Source organism: Phycodurus eques, chromosome 4, assembly GCF_024500275.1.
Source record: "Phycodurus eques isolate BA_2022a chromosome 4, UOR_Pequ_1.1, whole genome shotgun sequence".
Classification (NCBI taxonomy): domain Eukaryota; kingdom Metazoa; phylum Chordata; class Actinopteri; order Syngnathiformes; family Syngnathidae; genus Phycodurus; species Phycodurus eques.
In genome coordinates this window covers 821576-847843 of record NC_084528.1, presented here as the reverse complement: position 1 = coordinate 847843, position 26268 = coordinate 821576, and the positions used below count along the sequence as shown (strand labels likewise).

At 44.0% G+C, this 26268-nt stretch overlaps 1 protein-coding gene across 7 annotated transcripts in view; it reads right to left on the bottom strand.

Annotated features, from left to right (window-relative positions):
- ano10a (anoctamin 10a) overlaps nt 1-26059 on the bottom strand; it is a 105606-nt gene extending 79547 nt beyond the window's left edge. The window contains exons 1-6 of one of the 7 annotated variants that reach the window (XM_061673600.1): nt 25939-26058; nt 23486-23525; nt 20675-20863; nt 15809-15911; nt 15003-15149; nt 4370-4567 (exon numbers count right to left, since the gene is read on the bottom strand). In XM_061673600.1, the coding sequence (XP_061529584.1) occupies nt 4370-4567; nt 15003-15135 (331 nt within the window). In that variant the 5' untranslated portion in view covers nt 15136-15149; nt 15809-15911; nt 20675-20863; nt 23486-23525; nt 25939-26058. Of the gene's footprint in view, nt 1-4369; nt 4568-15002; nt 15150-15808; nt 15912-20674; nt 20864-23485; nt 23526-25472; nt 25676-25938 lie in introns of those variants that run through there. The other 6 variants (XM_061673599.1, XM_061673598.1, XM_061673602.1 and 3 more) reach the window with 6 other exon arrangements.
- Between the last annotated feature and the right edge of the window lie 209 nt (nt 26060-26268).

The following is a 26268-nucleotide window of genomic DNA, read 5'->3' as shown; positions in this document are numbered from 1 at the left end:
GATGCAGGATGATTAGCGAGGTAGCTTAAGAAGAGACAATTTATCAAGGACGACAGGGACTGAGCCCCCGATCTTTTTCTTCTGATCCCACGCCGATTCTCAACTCAAATTACAAGGTTTGAGGGATGTTCGACCTGATCAATCGAATATTATTTTTTTCATTTGAATTTAAATGTATTTTCATTTTTATTATACTTTGGATTTTCACACTTTGGACTGGTTTTATTTACCATCTATTGAAACTTTGAATGTAACCAGATGCTATCCTTGAATTGATGTTTTTGGACTGTTATGGTTTTCTTTTCATAGGGTTGGCTTGGAACATTCCATCTCATTTGTGAGTGAGATGTTTCACACACAGTTGCTTTTTGTGAATTTTATTATTTTCATTTTTATTATTTGAAGCTTGTGCCCTTGCTAAATCCTGTTTATTTAAGTACCTTTTTTTGAGCATGGAAAAATGTCCCTTTTCATTTAAGATTAATGAGTGCAGTGGTATCCATGTTAGCAGACCTAATAACATATTATCAACATAGCCATTGATTATTTTAATTTTATTTTTGAAAGGTTATATCGGCTATAATTTAAACAAAAACAGGTCCAAGACCGTCAAATTTTCCTGGGTCATTCCAAGTTTAACAGGTCAAAAGGGGCAGAGCAGCATTAAAGAATTGTGCTGAGGTTACTCTGTTAAGGTGAGGCCTAACTGAAGTGGGGCCGACGCTTCACAATCGGCTATGAGAACCTCGGCAAATCTCTCTCGACATTGGCTTAAGCAAGCTCCCATCGCTGGTTTTGGTCCACTGTGTAATACGCAGGGACAATGAGGAGCTCTTACCCTTTAAACGGAGACCGGGCAGGACTCCCTTAGTTCCAAGGAGCAGGGGAGCCTGGGGTAAGTGAGACTTGACTCAAAATGCACAGCATATGTCAGACCAATACAACCAAGTTAACTTAAATGCTCTTCTTAAATTGCAATTTCATTCATTAAGGAAAAAACAACATTCAGTTACCTGGCCCTGTGTGAAAAAGTAATCACCCCCCTTGTTAAATCATGAATTAATTTTAGCTAATCACAACTTTTGGTTAATTTTCACTGATCACACCCAAGCCTGATTACCTCCAGACATGTTCAATCAAGAAATCACTTACACAGAAATTTTCTGACAAAATCAAGTCGGACAAAAGATCTAAAAAAGCTGCAACAAAATGACACGATCCAAATTCAAAGAGCAGTCAAGAAAGAAAGTAATTGACATCTATCAGTCTGGAAAGGGTTACAAAGCCATTACTAAAGCTTTAGGATTCCAGCGAACCATAGGGAGAGCCATTATCCTCACATGGAGAAAATATGGAACAGTGGTGACCTTCCCAGGAGTGGCCGGCCTACAAAGACTAACCTGAGGTAACAGCAGTGACCATCCAGGAGGGCACGAAGGAACTCAGGACACCTTCTAAAGAACTGCAGGCCTCCCTTGCCTCAGTTAAGGTCAGTGTTCATAACACAACAGTAAGGAAGAGTCAAATTGGCAAAAATGGCATCCATAGCAGAGTTCCAAGGCTAAAACCACTGCTGACCAAAAAGAACATAAAACCTTGTTTAACTTTTGCAAAAAAAAAAAAAAAAACACATCTGAATGATTCCCAAGACTTTTGGGAGAATATTATATGGCGAGATGAAAGTTGGGCTTTTTGGAAGGTGTGTGTTTCGTTAAATCTGGCGTAAACGGAGCATAGCATTTCAGAAAAAGAACATCCTGTCAACAGTGAAACATGGCAGTGGTAGTGTGGTGGTCTTGGGCTGCTTTGCTCCTTCAAGACCTGGACAACTTGCTGTGATTAATGGAACCATGAATTCTGCTCTTTCATAGAAAATTCTGAAGGAGAATGTTCAGCCATCAGTTTGTGGCGTTTATGGGATTGGTAAGAATTGTCCTTAATTTAGAATGAAACGACACCTGCGTCACTTCCGGGTGATGGTACTTTTAAATTACAGCGTTATAAATCAAGATATTTGATATATATCAGGGGCACCACGTTATATTTTTACAAGTTTAACTTGAGGCGAAATGACGACAAACCTTTTTTAATCACTCTTATCGGAAGGTGGCTACATTTCAGAAAGTTGGAGTTCTTGACTTTCTAGAGGTTTCGTTCCGAACCCAAACACACACATAATCAATGCAAGTGGTGAATTTTATAGCAAATAGAATATAAACCCAAATATGCACTAATCTGTACTTTTAGTAGACCGCAATTATGGACTTACGTGTCTGGAACACGTTAGAGGCAGGCGAGTCAGGCTCCCGAGTGTTCGGCCGGCCCGGTCCGCACCGGGAACAGGTGGATTCGATGGAAGGGAGGAAGGAAAAAAGGAGGAAAAGCAGGAGGCCAACGAGTTCCCAGGCAGGACGTCTCTCGGGTGTCTCTGTTTGCCAGACGGTCGGAGCGTGTGCATTGCGTCCGCCTCCGTTCCCTCAGACTGAGTTCGGGGCCCCAAGCAGGGTGGCTCGGAGCGCTTGCAGGTAGCGCTGCAGCCGGGGATCGTCCGATGTGTCCTTCCACCTCGGGTGAGGTGGGCGTCCTGCCTGGCCCGGTCGTCAGCGAGTTCGTCGGGGTGAGACCAAAGGAAGACTTCTCCACCAAAACTCCCAAAAGCTTCTTTTTTTTCCTGATCCCAGCAACTTTTACGTCCGGAGCGGGTCAAAAAGGGGGGGGGGTTTACCTCCCTCCTTTTCTACCACCTTCGCGAACACCGAGGGGCTAGACTGCCTTTTGGCATTATTTTCTATTTTAGGATTATTTTGTGGTTTAAAACCAGTGGAATAAAATATTAATTATTGGATTTAAGATAACGAGACCATTTCCTCAGGCTGCATTGTTCCACGCTCATCCTCTCTTATACCTGTAATGAGTGTTTCAAATGTTGTGTGGTGTGGAGAACATAACATCTGGTTCAGTTAACAACATATTCGACGTTAGACATTAAAGTTTGCAGCAATACAGTCACGAGTGGCGTTCATGAAAAGTTCTTAAAATATTAACTCCCAGTCGAGTCACAGACTGTCTTATGAACCCATGTCTGTAGTGTCGTTCCGTCGCCCGTGGGTGTCGCCGTTGCCTGTTCCAACTCCCAAGTGCCAGTTGTCAATAGGTTGGAGGCGCCTTTGTGGGTGCAATCCTTCGATTTGCAGGGAGTTAATTAACTTAGCCTCTGGGGGCGAACTCGGCATCCTTGAGTCTCCACTTTGAAGGGCCAGGCAGCCGTGATTCACTTAGCATCGGCATGGCAAAGCAAATGTCTGTGTCTTGTTGAAGATAGTTTATGGTATTGATCCGTTTAGAGTCTGCGTGTGACTCTGGAGTTAATGTCTACCTCGTCGGGGAGCAGTGGTAGGGGTGTCGGTTGGCATCTTTTGCGTGGCATGTCTGCTACAAGTTTGTGACCTCAAGCTGAAGCGTACTTTGGGTTCTGAAGCAGTATAATGAGCCAAAACACAACAGCAAGTCAAATTTTGAATGGCTTAAAAAAACTAAATTTGAGAAGCGGGCCAATACTTTTTCACAGCACTGTATGGTATGCCATGGTAATGCTTTACCTCCTCAAAAAAACGGTGCAACCAAACAATGTGATGGTGCGACCTACTGAAAAAGTTGGTCACACCAGTGCTACTAGTATAAAAGTTAGTGTAGAGCCCTGTTTGTTCCTCCCAAATACTTTTTTTTAAGTCCACAGTTCCCTCTCTCTTGCCACGCTTGTCCGTTGCTTTTGTTGGACCCATATGGAGCAACCACAATATAAAAGCGAAAACACCAGAAAGGCACACAATGAAGCACTGAGCGATGCAGCCACCAGCCGTACAATTACCAAGGGACAATGAGCACTGAGCGGCGACAGGCCACAGCCAGATGAGACTGCCTGAAACACTATCTTGTCACAGCTAAAAACGTAAGAGGTGCACCTAGTCTTTTTTGGATGCACAGATTAGCGCTAGCTAACAGCATTTGGCTTCTGATCAGTGGCACATACAGTACATGAATGCTATGTACTTGTGATCTTCCGACACGGTACAGGTAAGGACGTACTTGTATCTGGCGAAGTGGGTTTTAGACGAGCCAGGTCAATCATCAGATTTATGATTATGACTGATGATGCATTTTGTGATGCTATTGCAGGCAAAGGATTTTCTAAATATGAAGTCATATTCACCTTCAATCTATTTGAAATCTATTTTCAATAGCTTACTTTTGAAAAAAAACAACAACAAAAAACCAACTTAAAACCAATAACATTAAAAACCTCCTTTGGGTAATGGATCACAAGAAAAAATAAATAAATCACCATTTACGCAATCATCCTGTATGTTACCATGAAATTCTTTAAAGCTGTGGCTGTTGATACACGTAAAACTCCTCATTGATCCGTCATTGAACTCCTTGAAGAGACCCAAATCTTCAGCACCAGACAGTAGTCTCTGCCAGGAAGCTGCCACAAGAAAAATGTTGGGGTTCTCTTTCTCTTCATCCACAACTTCAGAGCACAGCTGATCCACAAGCAGTTCAGCACCTAATGCAGCAACAAACAAAAAAATAAAACCAGAATATTAATAGATTACACTGAGGGGAAATAAATATAAGGGATAACTCAACCTGTTCAAACACTGAACCAACATCAGTCGAAAGTTTGAATAGTTTTGAATATTCTACTACAGGAAGTCATCGATTTACGAACCAGTTCCCTTCCTACGCTGGCGACGTAACACGAACCTCCGCGTAAGTCGGATTTCACCGTTCAAGTCGTAAGTTACGGCGAAATTCTTCTGTTACGGGTATTGTCCCACGTGATTGTGACAGCACGCTCAGTGTGTGTGGCCGTGTGCGTCGATGTGTGAGTGAGAAGGGATTGCGAAGGAGGAAGGAGTGCGCGCCGGTGCGAGTGTGTACAGTGGCAAGTGTAGTGTCGCCGACCGGGGAAGAGTAGCGATTAGCGGAGGACCCGTTGACGTTGAATGTGCAGAGGAGCTACTAAAGCCATTAAAGCAGCAAATCGTTGCTTCGTGCATTTATTGTTGCCGCCACCCAGCTCAGCTGTGCAACGAGAGAAGGGAGTTAACCCCTGTGTCTCCGGACCCCGGTCAGGTGACCGTAGCAGCAAAGGTTAACACTTCGTGTAAAGAAACTAAAATACATTAAAATAAAAAAATAAGATGCTGTACTTACCATTACTGCGGAGTGTGTGAAAAAAGGAGGTTGAAAAGGGCAAAGATACACCCGGCGCACAAACACAGACAAGCACTATGCACTAGCTAAGCAGAAACACGATGGTCCTCGGGACAAAATGGCGGACGAGGCACGGGCGTCGTAAAGTCGAAACGTCGTAGGTCGAGTACGTCGTAACTCGAGGACTTCCTGTATATATTTTTTTTATATAAATATATAAATGTATACATATATAACTATATAACTATACATATATATACAACCCCAATTCCAATGAAGTTGGGACGTTGTGTTAAATAAAAACAGAATACATTGATTTGCAAATCATGTTCAACCTATATTTAATTGAATACACTACAAAGACCAGATATTTAATGTTCAAACTGATAAACTTTATTGTTTTTAGCAAATAATCATTAACTTAGAATTTTATGGCTGCAACATGTTCCAAAAAAGCTGGGACAGGTGGCAAAAAAGACTGAGAAAGTTGAGGAATGCTCATTAAACACCTGTTTGGAACATCCCACAGGTGAACAGGCTAATTGGGAACAGGTGGGTACCATGATTGGGTAGAAAAGGAGCTTCCCTGAATTGCTCAGTCATTCACAAGCAAAGATGGGGCGAGGTTCACCTCTTCATGAACAAGTGCGGGAGAAAATAATCGAACAGTTAAAGGACAACGTTCCTCAACGTACAATTGCAAGGAATTTAGGGATTTCATCATCTACAGTCCATAAAATCATCAAAAGGTTCAGAGAATCTGGAGAAATCACTTAATGTAAGCGGCAAGGCCAAAAACCAACATTGAATGCCTGTGACCTTCGATCCCTCAGGCGTCACTGCATCAAAAACCGACATCAATGTGTAAAGGATATCACCACATGGGCTCAGGAACACTTCAGAAAACCAATGTCGCTAAATACAGTTCGGCGCTACATCCGTGAAGTGCAACTTGAAACTCTACCATGCAAAGCAAAAGCCATTTATCAACAACACCCAGAAACGCCGCCGGCTTCTCTGGGCCCGAGCTCATCTAAGATGGACTGATGCAAAGTGGAAAAGTGTTCTGTGGTCCGGCGAGTCCACATTTCAAAGTGTTTTTGGAAATTGTGGACGTCGTGTCCTCCGGGCCAAAGAGGAAAAGAACCATCCGGACTGTTATGGACGCAAAGTTCAAAAGCCAGCATCTGTGATTGTATAGGGCTGTGTTAGTGCCAATGGCATGGGTAACTTGCACATCAGTGAAGGCACCATTAATGCTGAAAGGTACATACAGGTTTTGGAGAAACATATGCTGCCATCCAAGTAACGTCTTTTTCATGGACGGCCCTGTTTCTTTCAGCAAGACAATGCCAAACCACATTCTGGACGTGCTACAACAGCGTGGCTTCGTAGTAAAAGAGTGCGGGTACTAGACTGGGCTGCCTGCAGTCCAGAACTGTCTTCCATTGAAAATGTGTGGTGCTTTGTGAAGCGTAAAATACGACAACAGAGACCCTGGACTGTTAAACAGCTGAAGCTGTACATCAAGCAAGAATGGGAAAGAATTCCACCTCCAAAGCTTCAACAATTCGTGTCCTGAGTTCCCAAACGTTTATTGAATGTTGTTAAAAGAAAAGGTGATGTAACACAGTGGTAAACATGACCCTGTCCCAGCTTTTTTGGAACGTGTTGCAGCCATAAAATTATAAATTAATGATTATTTGCGAAAAACAATCAAGTTTATCAGTTTGAACATTAAATATATTATCTTTGTCGTGTATTCAATTAACTATAGGTTGACCATGATTTGCATGATTTGAAGTCGGACTCGTTTCCGGTGAGGGTTGGACTCCACCAAGGCTGCCCTTTGCCACCAATTCTGTTCATAACTTTTATGGACAGAATTTCTAGGCACAACCAAGGCGTAGAGGGGGTCCGGTTTGGTGGCCTGAGTATTGCATCTCTGCTTTTTGCAGATGATGTGGTTCTGTTGGCTTCATCACGCCCTGACCTCCAACTCTCACTGGAGCAGTTCGAGTGTGAAGCGGCTGGAATGAGAATCAGCACCTCCAAATCTGAGACCATGGTGCTCAGTCGGAAAAGGGTGGCGTGCCCTCTCCAGGTTGGGGATGAGATCCTGCCCCAAGTGTATCTTGGGTTCTTGTTCACGAGTGAGAGAGAATGGAACGGGAGATCGACAGGCGGATCGGTTCAGCGTCTTCAGTGATGCGGACTTTGTATCGATCCGTTGTGGCAAAGAAGAAGCTAAGCCGAAAGGCAAAGCTCTCAATTTACCGGTCGATCAATGTTCCTACCCTCACCTATGGTCACGAGTTGTGGGTCGTGACCGAAAGAACAAGATCCCGGATACAAGCGGCCGAAATGTGTTTCCTCCGCTGGGTGTGCGGCCTCTCCCTTAGAGAGAAACTCGGTCATCCGGGAGGATCTCAGAGTAGAGCCGCTGCTCCTCCACATCGAGAGGACCCAGATGAGGTGGTTGAACCATCTGATTCGGATGCCTCCCGGACGCCTCCCTGGTGAGGTGTTCCGGGCACGTCCCACGGGGAGGAGACCCCGGGGACGACCCAGGACACGCTGGAGAGACTATATGCTTGGGCTGGCCTGGAAATGCCTAGGGATCCTCCCGGAAGAGCTGGATGAAGTGGCTGGGGAGAGGGAAGTCTGGGCGTCCCTGCTAAAGCTACTGCCCCCGTGACCCAACCTCAGATAAGCGGTAGAAAATGGATGGATGGATGGATGATTTGCAAATCATTGTATTCTCTTTTTATTTATGTTTAATACAACGTCCCAACTTCATTGCAATTGGGGTTGTACATTCAGAGTTGTTTATGGGTATCCCCAGTTATGGTTGGTATCCTATTTGCAGAACAGCACAAGCTTTGACATAGTATATTACTAAATATACTATAACATACCATATACACTGTGTGCAGAATTATTGGGCGAGTAAGTATTGGAGCGAATACCCCCAATGGAACCCATTGTCAACGGCAACCCCCACGAAGTGATAACCTTGCATTCCTGCCTTTTGACCCTCAACAAGCCAGTCGGTTTCCACAAGAAAATCAAAAGGAAATCTGTTTTTTGTCACCTGAGCTATAAACTAATTAACAGTCCTCCCCCAGCCATTCTGAATGGTTTCTCCAACAAAGACCTTTTTCTGCAAACTGATTTAATGACCAAGAATTGGGGAAAAGACTAATTCCCAGGAACTTGAAGGTCTCAATGGCTGAAACAGGGCAGTTGGACAGCGTGAGGAGCACCTGTGGCGAAGCATGCCTCCTGAAGTCCATGATCATCTCTACAGTCTTGAGCGTGTTCAGCTCCAGGTTGTGTCGGCCGCACCACAGGAGAGGAGTTTGGGGATGATGGTGTTGAATGCCAAGCTGAAGTCCACGAACAGGCTCCTCGAGTAGGTCCCCGCCCCATCGAGGTGTTCAGGATGAAGTGCAGTCCCATGTTGACTGCGCCATCCGCACACCTGTTTGCTCGGTTGGTAAACTGTAGGGGGTCCAGCAGGGGACCTGTGACACTCTTGAGGTGGTCCAGCACAAGGCGTTCAAAGGACTTCATGACCACGTATGTCAGGGCAACAGGCCTGCTGTCATTCAGACCAGAGATTGCAGGTTTCTTGGGGAATGGGATGATGGTGAAGCATTCGAAACAGGCTGGTACTTCACACAGTTCCAGAGATTTATTGAAGAGCTGTGTGAAGATTGGAGGTAGCTGGTCCATGCAGACTTTGAGGCAGGATGGGGAGACAAGGTCTGGCCTTACTGCTTTGTTGATTTTTTGTAGTTTGAAGATGCGTCTCACCTCCTGTTTGTGGATGGTGAACGAAGGAGGGGGAGTCAGAGGTGTGATGGTGGTTGTTAGTGCAGCTGGGCGTGTGGGGAGATGTCCTTTTCAAATCTGCAATAGAAGGTGTTCAGGTCGTCGGCCAGTCCTTTATTGATTTCAGCTTGGGGCGATGGTCGCTTTTAATTGGTTAGTGATTGTAATGCATTACAGACAAATCTAGAGTCATTAGCGGTAAAAAATTGTTTTAACTTTACTGCATAATTTATATTTGTGATGTATTCTTTAATCAGCTGGTTACCAGTGCAATTATACAGGGCTCTATCCCCACTTCGATATGCGTCCTCTTGAGCCTGGCGAAGTTGCTTCAAGGTCAGGCCAAAGATGTTATGGGGTCAGTTAAAATTAATATTTGCATTGTTTATGTTATGTAATAAATGCACGTCACTTCCAGCCAGTTGACAACTATAGTTAAGCTAAAAATTAGGTTTTTATTCCACGTATTGATCACTCCCCGAACATACCCGAAGCTTAAGACGGGGTGTGGTTACTCCATCCACCGCAAGGGCGGCCGGAAGTGACATTGCAAATGACAAACACAACGCGCTACACTCTACACGCAATGCCGAGCAACGTGTTGGTATATAAGGGAGGATTTTGATGTACAGGAGTACCCAACTGAACTTGGCATCATCAAACCGTTCATGTTTGACCGGTTTTAGGAGGTCGGAACCGTTTTAGGAGGTCGGAACCTGACAGTGACGACAACAAGCAGCCAAGTAGCAGCTGTACAATAGAAAAAGAGTGGCCACTGGGTCGATGTGACGGTATGTCAAAAGCATGTCTAATTATACAGTGATGGCTAGAAATGATGGCACCCCAGGGGTGCCAATATTTATTAGCACGACTATACGTATTATATATTCATATATGTTTCAGTGACACGGCACAAGCTTTTACATAGTATGCAGTATTCCTATTTATTGTGCGCCCCTCGCTTGAGTAGCTTTATAACACGCCGTACAGAAAGTCTTTGCGGTGTCTGTTGGCTTGTTATATAGGCAATTGTACAGAAAACAGTACTGAAAAGAAATAATACATTAAATGATTTTATTATTTAATTAATATTTAGCACAAAATATGACATGGATTTGTTTCTCCCTTCTTTACTGCACATTTTTGTCAGTAACAGCATTTATGACTATATATGTGGTCTCTAAAACACCTGATGTTGCCTGGTGGTTTAGACCAGGAGTGGGCAAACTTTTTGGCTCAGTTGCCACATTGACTTTTAAAATTTGACAGGCGGGCCAAGCCAGAACCAGACGCTTACATATAAAAAAATAAACAAACAAAAAAAGGCATTGTAGTGTTAATACTTTTAATGGGAACAGTGTTGTCTTGTTGATCACCTTTGTTTGCCAGTGCATCAAAGTCTGGTGTTAGTTTTCCATCCATCCATCCATTTTCTACCGCTTATCCGGGTCGGGTCGTGGGGGCAGTAGCTGAGAACCTCATGACCTAATAACTCATCCCAGCCGCTTCACATTCGGCTGGCAACTGCTCCAGTGAGAGTTGGAGCTCACGGTTTGATGAAGCCAACAGAACCACATCATCAGCAAAAAGCAGAGATGCAATACTGAGGCCACCAAACCGGACCCCCTCTACGCCTTGGCTGCGCCTAGAAATTCTGTCCATAAAAGTTATGAACAGAATCGGCGACAAAGGGCAGCCTTGGCGGAGTCCAACCCTCACCGGGAACGAGTCCGACTTACTGCCGGATATGCGGACCAAACTCTGACTCCGGTCGTACAGGGACTGAACAGCCCATATCAGGGGGTTTGGTACCCCATACTCCTGAAGCACCCTGCACAGGACTCCCCGAGGGACACGGTCGAACGCCTTTTCCAAGTCCACAAAACACATGTAGACTGGTTGGGCAAACTCCCATGCACAATCGAGGACCCTGCCGAGGGTGTAGAGCTGGTCCACTGTTCCACGGCCAGGACGAAAACCACACGGCTCCTCCTGAATCTGAGATTCGACTTCCCGACGAACCCTCCTCTCCAGCACCCCTGAATTGACCTTACCAGGGAGGCTGAGCAGTGTGATCCCCCTGTAGTTGGAACACACCCTCCGGTCCCCCTTCTTAAAAAGGGGGACCACCACCCCAGTCTGTCAATCCAGAGGCACTGTCCCCGATGTCCACGCGATGTTGCAGAGGCGTGTCAACCAGGACAGCCCCACAACATCCAGAGCCTTTAGGAACTCCGGGCGAATCTCATCCACCCCCGGGGCCCTGCCACTGAGGAGCTTTTTAACGACCTCGGTGACCTCAAACCCAGAGATAGGAGAGCCCGTCACAGAGAACCCACACTCTGCTTCCTCATGGGAAGGCGTGTCGGTGGAATTGAGGAGGTCTTCGAAGTATTCTCCCCACCGACTCACAACGTCCCGAGTCGAGGTCAGCAGCGCCCCATCCCCACTATACACAGTTTTGGTGGTGCACTGCTTTCCTCTCCTGAGACGTCGGATGGTGGACCAGAATTTCCTCGAAGCCGTCCGGAGGTCTTTCTCCATGGCCTCACTGAACTACTCCCATACCAGAGTTTTTGCTTCAGCGACCACCAGAGCTGCATTCCGCTTGGCCACCCATCAGCTGCCTCAGGAGTCCCACAGGCCAAAAAGGCCCAATAGGATTCCTTCTTCAGCTTGACGTCATCCCTCACCGTTGGTGTTCACCAACGGGTTCGGGGATTGCCGCCACGACAGGCACCGACCACTTTACGGCCACAGCTCCGGTCGGCCGCCTCAGCAATGGAGGCGTGGAACATGGTCCACTCGGACTCGATGTCCCCCGCCTCCCCCGGAACATGAGCAAAGTTCTGTCGGAGGTGGGACTTGAAACTCCTTCTGACAGGGGATTCTGCCAGACGTTCCCAGCAGACCCTCACAATACGTTTGGGCCTGCCACGTCGGACCGGCATCTTCCCCCACCATCGGAGCCAACTCACCACCAGGTGGTGATCAGTTGACAGCTCCGCCCCTCTCTTTACCCGAGTGTCCAAGACATGCGGCCGCAAGTCCGATGACACGACCACAAAGTCGATCATCGAACTGCGACCTAGGGTGTCCTGGTGCCAAGTGCACGTGTGGACACCCTTATACTTGAACATGGTGTTCGTTATGGAGAATCCGTGACGAGCACAGAAGTCCAATAACAGAACACCGCTCGGGTTCTGATCGGGGGGGCCGTTCCTCCCAATCACGCCCTTCCAGGTCTCACTGTCATTGCCCACGTGAGCATTGAAGTCCCCCAACAGAACAATGGAGTCCCCAGCGGGAGCACTCTCCAGCACCCCCTCCAAGGACTCCAAAAAGGGTGGGTACTTGAACTGCTGTTTGGTGCATAGGCACAAACAACAGTCAGGACCCATTCCCCGACCCGAAGGCGGAGGGAGGCTACCCTCTCGTCCACCGGGGTGAACCCCAACGTACAGGGGCCGAGCCGGGGGGCAATAAGTATACCCACACCTGCTCTGTGCCTCTCACCGTGGGCAACTCCAGAGTGGAAGAGAGTCCAACCCCTCTCGAGAGGACTGGTACCAGAGCCCCAGCTGTGTGTAGAGGCGAGTCCGACTATATCTTGTCGGAACTTCTCGACCTCACACACCAGCTCGGGCTCCTTCCCTGCCAGAGAGGTGACATTCCACGTCCCCAGAGCCAGCTTCTGTAGCCGGGGATCGGATCGCCAAGGTCCCCGCCTTCGGCCACCGCCCAGCTCACACCCCTATGGCCCCTCCCACAGGTGGTGAGCCCATGGGAAGGGGGACCCACGTTACCCTTTCGGGCTGTGCCCGGCCACCAGGCGCTCGCCTTCGAGCCCCACCACCAGCCCTGGCTCCAGTGAGGGGCCCCGGTGACCCGCGAAAACGAAGTCCATTGTTTGTCGTCATCATTAGGGGTCTTTGAGCTGTGCTTTGTCTGGTCCCTCACCTCGGACCTGTTTGTCATGGGTGACCCTGCCAGGGGCATAAAGCCCCAGACAACTTAGCTACTAGGATCACTGGGACACACAAACCACTCCACCACGACAAGGTGACAGCACAAGGAGGGGTGTTAGTTTTGTTGTGGCAATTCTCAGAACACATGTGAGGTGTTCATCACTCAGCTGGCATCTGTAGGATGTTTTGTGGGTGTTCATCACACTAAAGGTCTGTTCACACTCATGTAGAGCCAAACAACACAAGCATCCTCTGTGCCATCTTCCGGATTTTTGGAAATTTGTCTGCGCTTAATGAAGCCAAGCAAAGCAAATTTATTTATATAGCGCACTTCATACACAAGGTAACTCAATGTGCTTTACATGATTAAAAGACTTTTAAAAAACAAAACAAAGAAAAGTAAACAGTTTATAAACATTTAAAACAGAGAGAAAAAATAAAAATCCAATAAAACAGCATACAGTACAAGAAATATCATTTAATTGTGGAAATGCTGGAAAGAGTTTTTAACCTGGACTTAAAAACATGCACACTTGGGGCTGACGTCACTTCTGTTGGCAACTTATTCCATTTGTATGCAGCATAATATCTAAATGCTGCTTCACCATGTTTGCTTTGGACTCTGTGCTCCACTATTTGACCTGAATCTGTCAATCTCAGAGCCCTACTGGGTTTATATTCCATTAGCATTTATGTATTTAGGACCTAAACCGTTTAGTGATATATAGACCAGTAGCAGAACTTTAAAATATATTCTAAAGTTGACTGGAAGCCAGTGTAAAGACTTCCGAATTGGAGTAATATGCTCTGACCTCTGTTCTGGTCAGAACCCAAGCTGCAGCATTCTGAATGAGCTGCAGCTGTTTAATGCTCTTTTTAGGGAGTCCTGTCAGAAGACCATTACAATAGCCAAGTCTACTTGACATAAAAGCATGGATGAGCTTCTCCTGGTCTGCTTGACACATGCAAGCCTTCACTCTGGATATGTTCTTGAGATGGTAGAGGGCAGTTTTAGTAATTGATTTGATATGACTGTTGAAAGTCAGGTCGGAATCTATCAAAACACCAAGGTTTCGGACTTGGTCTTTGGTTTTGAAAGAGAGTGACTCCAGGTATTTACTAACAGAAATCCTGTTTTCTTTATTGCCAACAACAATTATCTCAGTTTTGTTGTGGTTTAATTGAAGAAAATTTTGGCTCATCCAGTTATTTTTCGGTTTTAGACAGTGACACAACACCTCAATTGAACTGTAGTCATTTGGAGACACTGATAAGATATAACTGTGTGTCATTTACATAGCTATGATAGTCAAAATTAAAGTTCTGAAGAATTTAACCCAAGGGTAGCATATACAAGAACTGACCCTTGCGGGACCCCATAGGTCATTGCCATTCGATGAGATTGAACACTTCCAATGGTTACAAAATAACTCCTTTCCTACAGATAGGACCTGAACCATTTAAGGACTGTTGCATTTAGTCCTACCCACGTTTCCAACCTGTTCAGCAGTATATCATGATCTACCGTATCAAAAGCCGCACTGTGGTCCAACAAGACAAGAATTAACACCTTTCCCGAGTCAGTATTCAACCTTATATAATTTAGCCCTTTGATAAGAGCAGATTCTGTACTGTGATGAGTTCGGAACCCTGATTGAAATTTGTCAAAAAGTCCATTTAAATTCAAGAGATTGCTAAATTGATTAAAAATAACTTTCTCAACAATCTTTAGCAGAGGCTTAATGGCATCTACTTTAAGAGCTTCAGGAAACTCACCTGACTGAAGTGAGCAATGGATTATTTGCTGCAAATCAGCTAGCACAGACTTCGCTATAGCTTTGAAAAAGTCAGATGCTATTGAGTCAAGACAGCTCGTTGACGGTTTCAGCTGCTGCAAAGTTTTCGCTACAGTTTTTTGGTCGTATCAAATTCTGAATATAGGTAGTATAGCATGTCGACTTCAGACAACTTACATACCTCCATTCTGCTGTTTCTCTCTTATCCTTCTCAGTAGCCATGCAACAGTTTCCTCCTTAGTGTCTGGGGAGAGGACCAACACCACGAGTGGTAAAATCCCAGAGTCACATCTGGTGCCTAAAACCTCCATCATAATATACTTTCACCCTGTAAAAGTCATAGAAATAAATCAAGCAATACATTAAGCAGGTGAGTAGAAAAAAAAGTTTTACAAAACCTTGGCTGTCTTGTTCTCAGGGCATTGAATCGATCACAACTGGACTGTTCTGGTTGTCTTTGAAGACATTTTGCCTCTCACCCAAGCAGGCTTCATGAGTTCATGCAACAAGGATTAATGAGGACAGACTAGCCTGAGTTGGTGTGGAAAAACTATGCTCTAAGTTGGCGGCACACTCCAAAACCACAGATGGCATCTTTCTTTTGGAATGCAAAAGGTAGGATGCCTAGCAGAGGCAGGCTATTGTCTGTCAACAAGTGTCGTAGGGTGGAAACTCCCTCAATAATATTCTTTTTAGACTTTACACCGAAAAATAAACAATGTGAGAGTGAATCAAGTGACGATTTTCACCACCAAATATAAATGGGGTTGAAATGGCAAACTATATTATTGATACATGTTCTCATCAATTACATATATATATATATATATATATATATATATACACACATACATACATATATACATACACACACACACACACAAGGCTTAACACAATCATGATTTTTGGGGCCGATCACCGACCACCAAAAATTTATAACCGATCACAAGATGGAGCAATGTCTATTTAAATGACTTTATCACTTACTGTATATAGCTGTGTACTGTATACTGAGTATCTTCTCTCGTCCAGTGATTCCCAACCAGTGTACCGTGGCACATTAGTCTGCCATGCGCAATCTTCAGGTGTCCTGTGGGAAATTATCAAATTTTACTTCACTGCTCAAAAAAATATTTACAATAAATAACGTATCTTTGTTCCTCTATTTATGCCAGTGGGGCATAGTGACAGACAATACATAAATGCTCTTCTATTAGATGTCAGGAAGTATATACAGTAATTACTGTATCGCTACTTTTTCTGTGACATTTTTGTTTGTTGGTGTGCCGTGAGATTTGTGGTACAGAAAATGGATGAGCATTCCTCAACTTTCTCAGTCTTTTTTGCCACCTCTCCCAACTTATTTGGAACGTGTTGCAGCCATAAAATTCTAAGTTAATGATTATTTGCAAAAAACAATAAAGTTTATCAGTTTGAACATTAAATATCTTGTCTTTTTAGTGCATTCAATTAAATATAGGTTGAAGATGATTTGCAAATCATTGTATTCTGTTTTTATTTGTTTAACACAACGTCCCAACTTCATTGGAATTGGGCTTGTATAAGAAATATCACACCAAGAACTGATAACCAGGCCTACAAACCACCGGACATCTGCTTTAATTCAAGTGGACCCTCCTTAAAATTAGATATAGACCCCTTTACTGACATCCTGGGACTTCTCAGTAGCAAAGACCTTGCAGTGTGGAAACCTAAATGACCGGAAATCTGAGAACCTCATGACCTAATAACAATGGATTTATTAGTTAAACTGGCCTCTCCATAAACTCGATGGAGAATTAGAAGAGGCCCTGTGTCGACATTTTAACCTCCAGTAGGGCATCTGCAACTCATCGGACTATCTGGTATCATTAGTGGAACATGAGCAAAGCCTGATGGTGCTGAAGGGGCCATGTAAGCTGAATCCCAGTGACTGCAAAATTAGTGTGTTTAAATTCCTACTTTCGAACACACAAACCCTGCGTGAATGTTCTCAGTGTATATCGTGATATCAATGTCATAAATGGCTGATTCTTATACAGGTCTGCTGCCAAGTCTGTTTGAAGAGAATAATATGATTGTGTTTTATCCTAGACGATACGAAAGGTTACATAATTGATATTAAGTGGTCTTCTCCACCAATCAAAGGTTGCAACAATCATTCCATAGGTTAACCATTATGTGTGAGACAATGCAAAAGCTGGGAATTATTTGTATTTAAGATGTACTGGGTTTTAGCCCACAGACAAAACTGAAATTCAATAGTAGAGGTGTGGTCTATTCTCCCGCTCTGTACTTTTGCCCCTCCCTCAAGGTACAAAAGCCGCAACCCTTCTCCTCATCTCACTCGTTTCCTGCTACGCTCCAAAACCTTGTCTATGGCCAAACTCACCCCCCCCCTCCAACCCCCCGAGCCACATGGGTTCGGCCCGGCAAAACAACTTCCCAGCCGATTCAACACTCACCAAGCCAAAGAGATTACGCTGCAAAACTCCTCAACTACGCTTCTCCTAGCATAAGAGTTTGAGCTGCCAGCGAGTTTGCCCAGGCAGGAAGGATTTTCGTGCGCAAGTTTCTTTTTGTGTTATAGTCCCCTGGTGTTTTTCGTTTTTTTTCATCTTTTTCTTCAAATCAACCTGTCGGCATCCTGCCGAGACATTGGAAGACCCGCTTGACGAGCTTGATATGCCCAACGTGAATACACCTTACGGTTCACCAAGTACAAATTAGTGCACAACAATTCAGGATTAAACTATCACAGAGATTCCCAGCGTTATCATCGCTCAACACGCATAAATTAATTTCACGTCACGAGTTCAGCCGATATCTTGTTCTTTTAAGTGTTTACTTGTGATTTTCGTCGTCAAGTCCCTCTGCATCTGTTCCCTGAATTGTCCTGCAGTTTTCACTCCATTTTCTTGAAATTAAACCTCCTCTTGTGTACTGTCTGACTACAACATTTGACCACTGAAATTGAGAACTATCATCCAAGTGAATGTAGCGAGCCTTCTAGAGAATAGAGATTGACAAGAGGTTTTTCATCACGTTCCCTAAAAACTATAGAGACATGATGCCCTATATGAAACAAAGATAGCTTTGATTGTAGCATTCTAACAATCGCTTGAATAACCTCAGAGGGAAACGCAGGCGTTTACTCTCCGATCCCCTTTCCAAATTAATCACGCTTTTATCCAAACCAATATACGTGACACAGATGAAGAAAAGACGTTGACGGGTCTGCATATCGACAGGAAGTGGAGCAGCTGGAGCTGTAGTGCGGCCGACACAACCTGGAGCTGAATACGCTCAAGACTGTGTAGAGATGATCGTGAACTTCAGGAAACATCCTTCGTCACAGCTGCCCCTCACGCTGTTCAACTACCCTGTGTCAACCGTCGAGACCTTCAAGTTCCTGGGAATTGCAGTCTCTCAGGACCTGAAGTAGGAGACCGACATCAACTCCATCCTCAAAAAGGCCCAGCAGAGGATGTACTTCCTGCGGCTTCTGAGGAAGCATGGTCTGCGACAGGAGCTGTTGAGGCAGTTCTACACAGCGGTCATCAGTCTTGTGATCATCCACCCCTGTTGTCTTCAATGTCGACATCACAGTCCAGTCCTAACTTGTTGCTCATGCAATGACTGTGCAGTGCAGCAACTTCAGTCCCTTCTGAGGGAATATTCTCCAAAACAGGGCAGATAGTTTCCAGACAGACAGAAGAAACCAGATCAGCTCCTTAATGCTTGAGGCATTTGGTGTATCTCAATGCCAGTTATCTGGATACGATTTTTTTTTCTTTTGGTTGAACATAATTGTATTAATATTTTGTGTTTTGTAGTGATTCTGTTTTTTCACTTTAAACTTGTTTTGTAGAAAAAAAGAAGCCTAAAATAGTTAAAAGTTTAATTGTAAATACTTATATTTGTTTTTGTATTTTATTTTTTTGTAGCGGGCGGCACGGAGCCAGACTGGTAAGCAAATCTGCCACACAGTTCTGAGGATTCTGGTTCAAATCCGGCCTCCCTGTGTGGAGATAGGCATGTTCTCCCTGCCTGGGTTTCCTCCAGGTACTCTGCTTTCCTCCCACATTCCCAAAACATGCATGGTAGGTTAATTGAAGACTAAAATTAGTGTGAATGTGAGTGTGAATGATTGCTTAGCGATATGTGCCCTGCGATTGGCTGGCGACCAGTTCAGAGTGTTCTCAGTCTTACGTCCGAAGTCAGATGCGATAAGGGCCAGCACACCCAAGAACCGAGTCAGGATAAGCGGGACGGAAAATTAATGGATGGATGGATTTTTTTGTAGCACTATGGAAAAGCAGGGATTACCAACTTGGTGCCCGCAAGTACCAGATAGCCCCCAAGGACCACATGAGTAGCCCGCGGGTCAGTTTTAAAATAGCTCACTGAAATTGTGATTTACAAAGTGTTATTTATTCATTTAAACTTAATATGGAACATGTTTAATAATGTACCAAATATTCTATATTTTGTTTGCAAATAGATTGTGTTCAATGGGAATATAAATTTCGATTTACCTACATTTTTCGAAATTATACATTTTAGTGCTGTAATTTAAATACCGTGACACTGTGGTATTTTTGCAACTGATAGACCGATATGGTTTTTCAGGGCCGATACCAATACCGATTATTAGTAGTCCAAGGAGGCCGTTAACATAATTGGAGCCGATATTAGTTTTGCGGTAAAAAAGGAATATATTGGTGTCAAAATCTGAAATAAAAACTATAACACTTGACTTCATTTAAATGCGTTTGAGCACATTTATTAAATAGCTTTTCAAATGTTGAACTTTTTGTTTTGTTTTTTTTTTTTGTCTTAGAAAACAGGCATCTTTGTTTTCAAATTGTAACAAAACGTGCAGGGAGCTCAGCAGTATGTCTTACAAAGTTAAATGAAAACTATCAAATAAACAGCTCCCTAAAGTTTTCTCCAGTAAATAAAGTTTTCCAAAATGTGAATATAGAATTGAAATGTTAATGTTTTACATAATACGACAACTACTACTACGACTAATAATAATAATTAACAACAAATAGGGACTTCCAGTTCGGTGAATCGGCGACATGCATGCATGAATTGTGAGCTCCCTCGAGCCAGCTTGAAAAACTCTTGTTAAAACTCATATCGAAATAAGGTGGGAACACTAAAACGTTAAACATGAACAGAGAAACCACCAGAGCAAAGAATAGAAAACAACCAGAGAATTCAGATAAAGAAAGAAGCTGCCAGGATGAAGAGAAAAAGACGCTAACACGTGAGTTGGAAAATGTATGTTTTATATATACCAAATATGACTTCTATTAGTTTTATACAACCTTCACATGCTTTATTGTTCCATGTTGTGACTGCTGGCTGTTTTCCAGCCGTTTTGTGCATCCTGGTTCTTCCCAGCCTTGTTGTGACTACTAGCCGTTTTCCGATAAAGGTAAGTTGAGTGCAACTGGACAAAGATATTTGTTTTGCTTTCCTTCTCTTGTGTCTCTCACTTCTAAGTATAACTGAGGTGATTGTTTTGCTTGGACTTCAGTAAGGGGTGACAACTCGTAAGACTTGTACCTTTTCCCCCCTCTTTGCAAATACTTTAAAAAAAAAAATTGTAATAAAAAAAAAACAAATATATATATATATATATATATATATAAAATTTCAAAAATTATAATAATTTTCTCAGTGTCTTTATGTCTCCAAAGAGTTCTCTGTCAATTGACTGTCGGTTATCGTACTAGAGCGGTTCCAACTACCGGAGACAAATTCCTTGTGTGTGTTTTTGGACATACTTGGCAGATAAAGATGATTCTGATTCTGACAAAGACAAGATTGCTTCCTTACTTATTCTGTCAGAAAAAGATTTGACAAAACAGTTGGTGTGATCCTAGGGTTGATCGCCGATCCAGGGGACCCCGGGAGTGATTGATCATCCAGGACCAATGCACGAGTCCTGGCTCCACCCAAAGAATTAAGGACGGGTGGGCTGCCGGGGCTCTGGATGTCGGCTGTCACCTCAGGATCCAAACGGACCTGTTGTCCTCCAAACAAAAAAATATGGTAAAGAAAATTTTCATTCCTTGAAAATCAGAACATTTCTTATGGTGTACTGTATTTGAAACAATCTTACCTTTGTAATAAGTGTTATTAGTAATTGCTCTCCCCACATTCCACTGGTAGGGTCCGAGTCCTTACGTTCGGGTTAAAGTCTAGGTTACAGTTTCCCGGAGTTCGGTTCGGGTTTCAGGTCAGTGTCAGGTTCGAGTCCGATAATCAGGGGTTAGGTCCCAAACAATTTTGAAGACGTTCGAATATGGTGAAAAAGAAAAGTGCTTCTAATGAGTACTGAAAAATGGAAAAGTGGGGAGAGCAAAATACTTAGTAAAAAATAAAATAAAATAATAAATAAATATTTTTTTTTTTAAAAAGAGGACGGCTGAATTACCAGTGTACACGTCACCTAGTATGTCTCGTATGAGAGAAGAATATGGAGAGGTCTGTGGAATGTGTGGAGATATGGATGAATGAATGTGGTTTCCCAGCAACAGTGTAAAACTAAAAGTAAAATACAAAAAAAAAAAAAAAGAAAGTTGCTTGAGAAACAAAGAATTAGTCAAGGATTTGGAACTTTGAGATAAAACTGTCAAATGTCTGGATGTGTGGTTGACTGTTAGGTTTCGATGCGAACAGGGACAGAAGTTTTTGGACAAAACTATGTTTAGGGCATGTTACTGATAACTGTGTTGGTCAATGGGAGGATGTCAGGCTGTGGTCGTGAGGTGGGTTCCACAGTGGCCTCCACAAGTCAATCACCCGATGACAAAGATAAGAAGAACGCAATCTGGAAGAAGGCCAACAACACAACCGCCTCATGCGACCCACAGGATGGGCACTGCACACACAGCACTTCTGCGGTGCCCACCCTCTTCTCACTCAGCATGCTGCAGTGTCACGACAAGAGCTGCCGCCTCCCTCCTACACCGCCAGGCCTTGCGGGATTGCGTGACATTCGATCGACAATTAGCTTCTCAGGGCGGTGTTTGCACTCTCTTGAACCAAACCTGTTGCACATGCGTTCCTGACAACGCTGGTGATACAGGTGTCATAGCCACTATTCACAATTTCACAATTCAGTCTCTGATGGAACGTTTTCCTGACCGTTTCCCTCAATTCGACCGGCTGGATGACAATGACGACTTAAACGATGACCGTGATTCATGCTCCTCAGTCTAACTTGGTTGTATGACTAACTTAGAACCCGCGCTGAAGAAGGATTTTCTTAAACCGGAGTTGTGAATTTCTGGAAGACTCTCGGGTTGTTTTGTTAATTAACTTTTTTAATCTGTTTTATTGATTAATTATTTTTGTTCATACATACTATACTGTTATATTATTTTGATTAACTTTTAATGTTTCGATGACTTAGTGTTAACTTTTAGGTAGTTACGATGTAAATAATGTTTAGTAATTTTCCTTTTTTTTATCTGTGCAAGGGTAACCAATCAGGTGCTCCTGCGGGCGGGACAATGCTGGAGAGAGAAGTCACAGACAGAGAGCCTCGCTCCAGCTGCATCAGAGCAAACATAAATCAGTATTAAATTATCGGCCGCCGGATTACAAAAAAGGCCTATGCGGATATGCGCCAAAATCTTTTAACATATCCATATCTACTTCAAATACATCCAGTGATGTGAGTAGGTCGGGAAAAACGAGCACTTTATGCTCTTATTTTGTAAAATCGCCGGAAGAACAGATGCGGTGGAAGGAGTTACATGCGGCAACTTGAGGAATAAGGAGGCGACTCTGAGTGAGCGAAAGTCAGTCAAGCATGTGGTTACTTTGGATTGAATACAGTACATAGCGTGTATTTTAAATCACAATATGGTGTCCGAGTAATAGTTACACTACGAACCCGCCTGTAAGACAACCAGAGTATCCAGAAGTTGGGGTGTACGCTTCGAGCCAGAAAAAAAAAAAAAAACGCAAAGGAAAATGGAGGCTTTTGATGTTCCTACTCCAAAAATGGAATGGGACTCATCAAATTGCCCAGATGAATGGTGGAGATTCCTCCAACATGCAGAGCTCATGTCAAGTCAGAAGAGGGAAAAATGCAGCTTTTCTTTTACGGTGGATTGGACACAAAGGACGTAACATTAGCAACACCTGGGGGCTAGCTGTCGAACAGATGAAGATGTTGACAGATTCACAGAAGACCTCACCCCGAAAGCAAACCCCCTATTTGCCAGGTATAAATTCAATGAAGGCGGCACGGTGAACGACCGGTTAGCATATCCGACTCACAGTTCTGAGGACCCCGGTTCAAATGCCGGCCTCGCCTGTGTGGAGTTTGCATGTTGCCCCCGTGCCTGCGTGGGCTTTCTCCGGGTACTCCAGTTTCCTCCCACATCCCAAAAAACAGGCTTTGTAGGTTCACTGAAGACTAAATTGCCCGGAGGCAAGCAGCACGCCCACGACCCTTGTGAGAATAAGTGGTACGGAAAATGAATGAATCAATGAATAAATTCCATAAGGAAATACAAGTGGTGAGTCATTTAAACAATTCTTGACCGACTTGAAGTTGCTCGTGAAAGACTGTGGCTGTACAAATAGTGACAAAAATGGTTAGAGAACGCGTTGTGTTGGCCACCAACTCACCTCGAGTTCGTGAAAAGTTGCTTAGCCGGGGGGAACAGATCTAACCGGAAAAAGCAAGACATTTAGCACGTTCACAACTACGACTAAGGATGGTCAAATACGTGCACTGTAACGCGAGATGGAAGACGAGACATCAATAAAAGTGCGAGCGAGCCATTTCGCACGCAGCAAAGCCGAGGGAAGGCCTGTGGCATGTGTGGAGGCGATCACAAAAGAACAGATGAATGTCCTGCGACAGGAAAACAATGTCTAGCAAAAAATACAACCACTACAAGAGTATGCAAAACAATATATATATAGACATATATATATATATATATATATATATATATACACACACACACACACATGTATACACACAGATTTTATCGGCCGATAATTAGCACTTTATGCTGAACGGCTTTAATGTCATAATTCGCCGATCCTCCGCAAAAGAGATTGACTCTGCGTCGCCATCGTGCACAGTATATTTGAAGCCAAAAGCTCGTTTATTTTTAGCCTTGTCGCGCGTCTTTTGGCGTAGTCCTGTAAATATCTGACGGCCAATAAAGTTATTCAAAAAAACGAATAAAATGACGGCGGTGTGGAACAGACAACACGCCTGAGTCAGACAACACGTAATGCCCGGCCGGATCAGACTACAAGACAATCTTTCCTGATTGTACTGTCAGAATACTGCAATAAAAATCACGTATTCCGCGCAACCGCATCCCGTTTTTTTGCGATCGCTGGGCTTCATCTTGTCAACTCCAACGCGACCGGATACTCTCGTTACCATGGCGACAGCAACAACAATGGATCCCGCCGTGTGTTTGTAAGGGCAAAATGGGGGTGGTGGGGGGGGAACGTGTGTTGGTGGTCACCGGTGCTCAGGAGAGGACGTTCGTTTAAGGCTTGCTTGATGTATGTTCCCGGACTTTTCATACGATACGACTCGCAAGCAGGTCAACAAAACGTGATGTAGCCTAGCAAGCTAGCGGCATCATGAGCGGTTGGACGGAAACGTGCCGCCGTTCTGTCGAGTATGCTCGAACGTTTCGGTGTGGGTGAAGTCATTTCATGACAGTAAGTTAGCACCCATTATTTCTGCCGCGTTGTAATGTTGGTTTGACCTGACTGACGAGAGCAGTGATTTCCAACCTTGATGGAGCCAAGGCACATATTTGACCATTGATAAATGTCACGGCACACCAACAAAGAAAAATGTCACAAAAAGTGGATACATTCATTTACGGTATTTACTTCCTGCCATCTAATAGAAGAGCATTCATTTGTTCTGTCTGTCACTATGCCTCGCTGGCATAAATCGAGGAACAATGACACATTATTTATTGTAAATATCCTTTTTTTGGGGGCAATTAAGTGCACAAGTATATACAGCACGGGTGTCAAACTCAAGGCCCGGGGGGGCAGATCCGGCCCTGCCACGTGATTTTATGTGGCCCGCAGAGGCAAGTGATTCTTGTTCAAATCTGTACCTCCAAAACTAACTTTCGAAATTTCGGGTGTCATAATATGATGAGGCGATTCGGCTGCTGTAGCCGAACAGGACAACAACAACAACAACAAAAAATAATAATAATAATAATTGATGAGGCGGTGAAAGATTTTTTAATGGCTTCCCAGTCATAACGGCCCCTCTCACTCCAGTGTGGCCCGCGACAAAAATGAGTTGGACACCCCTGATATACAGTAAACGAACAGGTCATTGAAATAGACACATTCCTCCATCGTGTGATCGGATCGGTGATCGGTTTTGGGGGGTTTTTTTTAACTTTGTGGTCGGCCCTCCAAAATCCTGATCGTGTAAACCCTAATATATATATATATATATATATATATATATATCTACATATTTTCAATTGTTCAAATAAAAAAAAAAAAAATCAAATCTGCAATAGCTCAATGTAAATAACCACACTACTGCCGTATCATAGTATGGAAATAACTTGTTATGTTCTTTGATAATTGCATGTTTATGGTTTACCTCCACGCTGCAACATTGTGAGACGCCGGACCGCCACTCCTCGTTTCGGCGACAGTGGCAAAAGGTCTTTTTCCAATGGGATTCTGTTTGAGCACTTGCCCTTTTTGTGTGCGTTTACCAAATGCTTGGTTGTGTGTTTTGTGGCGGTGGTGGTTCTTGGCCCTCAAGTTGGAAACTCTGACTCAACTTCAACAACAACAACAAAAAAGGTCACGACTCAAATCTCGACCCGGACTTTATTCTTCTGTTTTACGATTCTTGCTGTAGTTCTAATCACTGGAATCGTCATTCATCGTCAGCATGCGATAACGCTGTTCTCGAATATCTTTGAAATGACACACACACACACACACACCTGAAACGCGCTTGTGTCAACTGATTCCGACTCGGGTTGCCTTGCGAAGTGTTTCGCCGAGAAATGTCGAAGAACTCACTGAACAAATGTCACTGTTTCAGGGGCACTTACCGTGTTCGACGACGTTAAGCCGGCGACTACCGCGATTCTCTTCCGGGCTGGGGGGAATGGCTCAGTCGAAGAACGAGGGGGGGGGGACGCCGAAACCCCAAACATTATGTCTGCATTTCGAAACGCCAGCCTCCGTCACCGAACAACAGATACGTAAAGAGTAGATATGTAGCCCGGCTAACTGACATGCCTATTTGTCGGCCATGTTGGTGAGGGCAACCTTCCCATCAAACGCAATACACGGGACATTGAAAATAAATCGCAACTTGATCATTTCTCAACCAATTTTCATGAGGCTGACTTTTTTTCGTCAACGCCAAAGCGTGTGCT